The following is a 254-nucleotide window of genomic DNA, read 5'->3' as shown; positions in this document are numbered from 1 at the left end:
TCCCTATCAAACCCCGGGCCCCTGCCCCCCACCCCCTCCCCACGCTCCCCTGCTTGCAGTCAGAAGCCATGAGGTTGAGGCTGCTGGTGGAGATGGTCAGGGTGATGGGCATGCCGGCAAACTTCAGGTTGCTCTTGCCCAGGATGGAGTTCAGGGAGCGGCCGCAGGGCTAGGGGCAAACGGCAGCATGGGGAAGGGGCTCCCCGGGCCAGATGCAGCCTGGCTATGTGGGGACAAGGCACATCCTGCCACCC

At 65.7% G+C, this 254-nt stretch overlaps 1 protein-coding gene across 1 annotated transcript in view; it reads right to left on the bottom strand.

Annotated features, from left to right (window-relative positions):
• SHC1 (SHC (Src homology 2 domain containing) transforming protein 1) overlaps positions 1–169 on the bottom strand; it is a gene marked incomplete at both ends in the record, with an annotated part of 2,779 nt that extends 2,610 nt beyond the window's left edge. Inside the window, one exon of the mRNA XM_010284600.1 lies at positions 44–169. Coding sequence (XP_010282902.1) covers positions 44–169 — 126 coding nt within the window. The remainder of the gene's footprint in view (positions 1–43) is intronic.
• Between the last annotated feature and the right edge of the window lie 85 nt (positions 170–254).

This window comes from Phaethon lepturus, unplaced genomic scaffold, assembly GCF_000687285.1.
Source record: "Phaethon lepturus isolate BGI_N335 unplaced genomic scaffold, ASM68728v1 scaffold24783, whole genome shotgun sequence".
NCBI classification, from domain to species: Eukaryota; Metazoa; Chordata; class Aves; order Phaethontiformes; family Phaethontidae; genus Phaethon; species Phaethon lepturus.
This window is presented reverse-complemented; position numbering and strand designations above follow the sequence as displayed.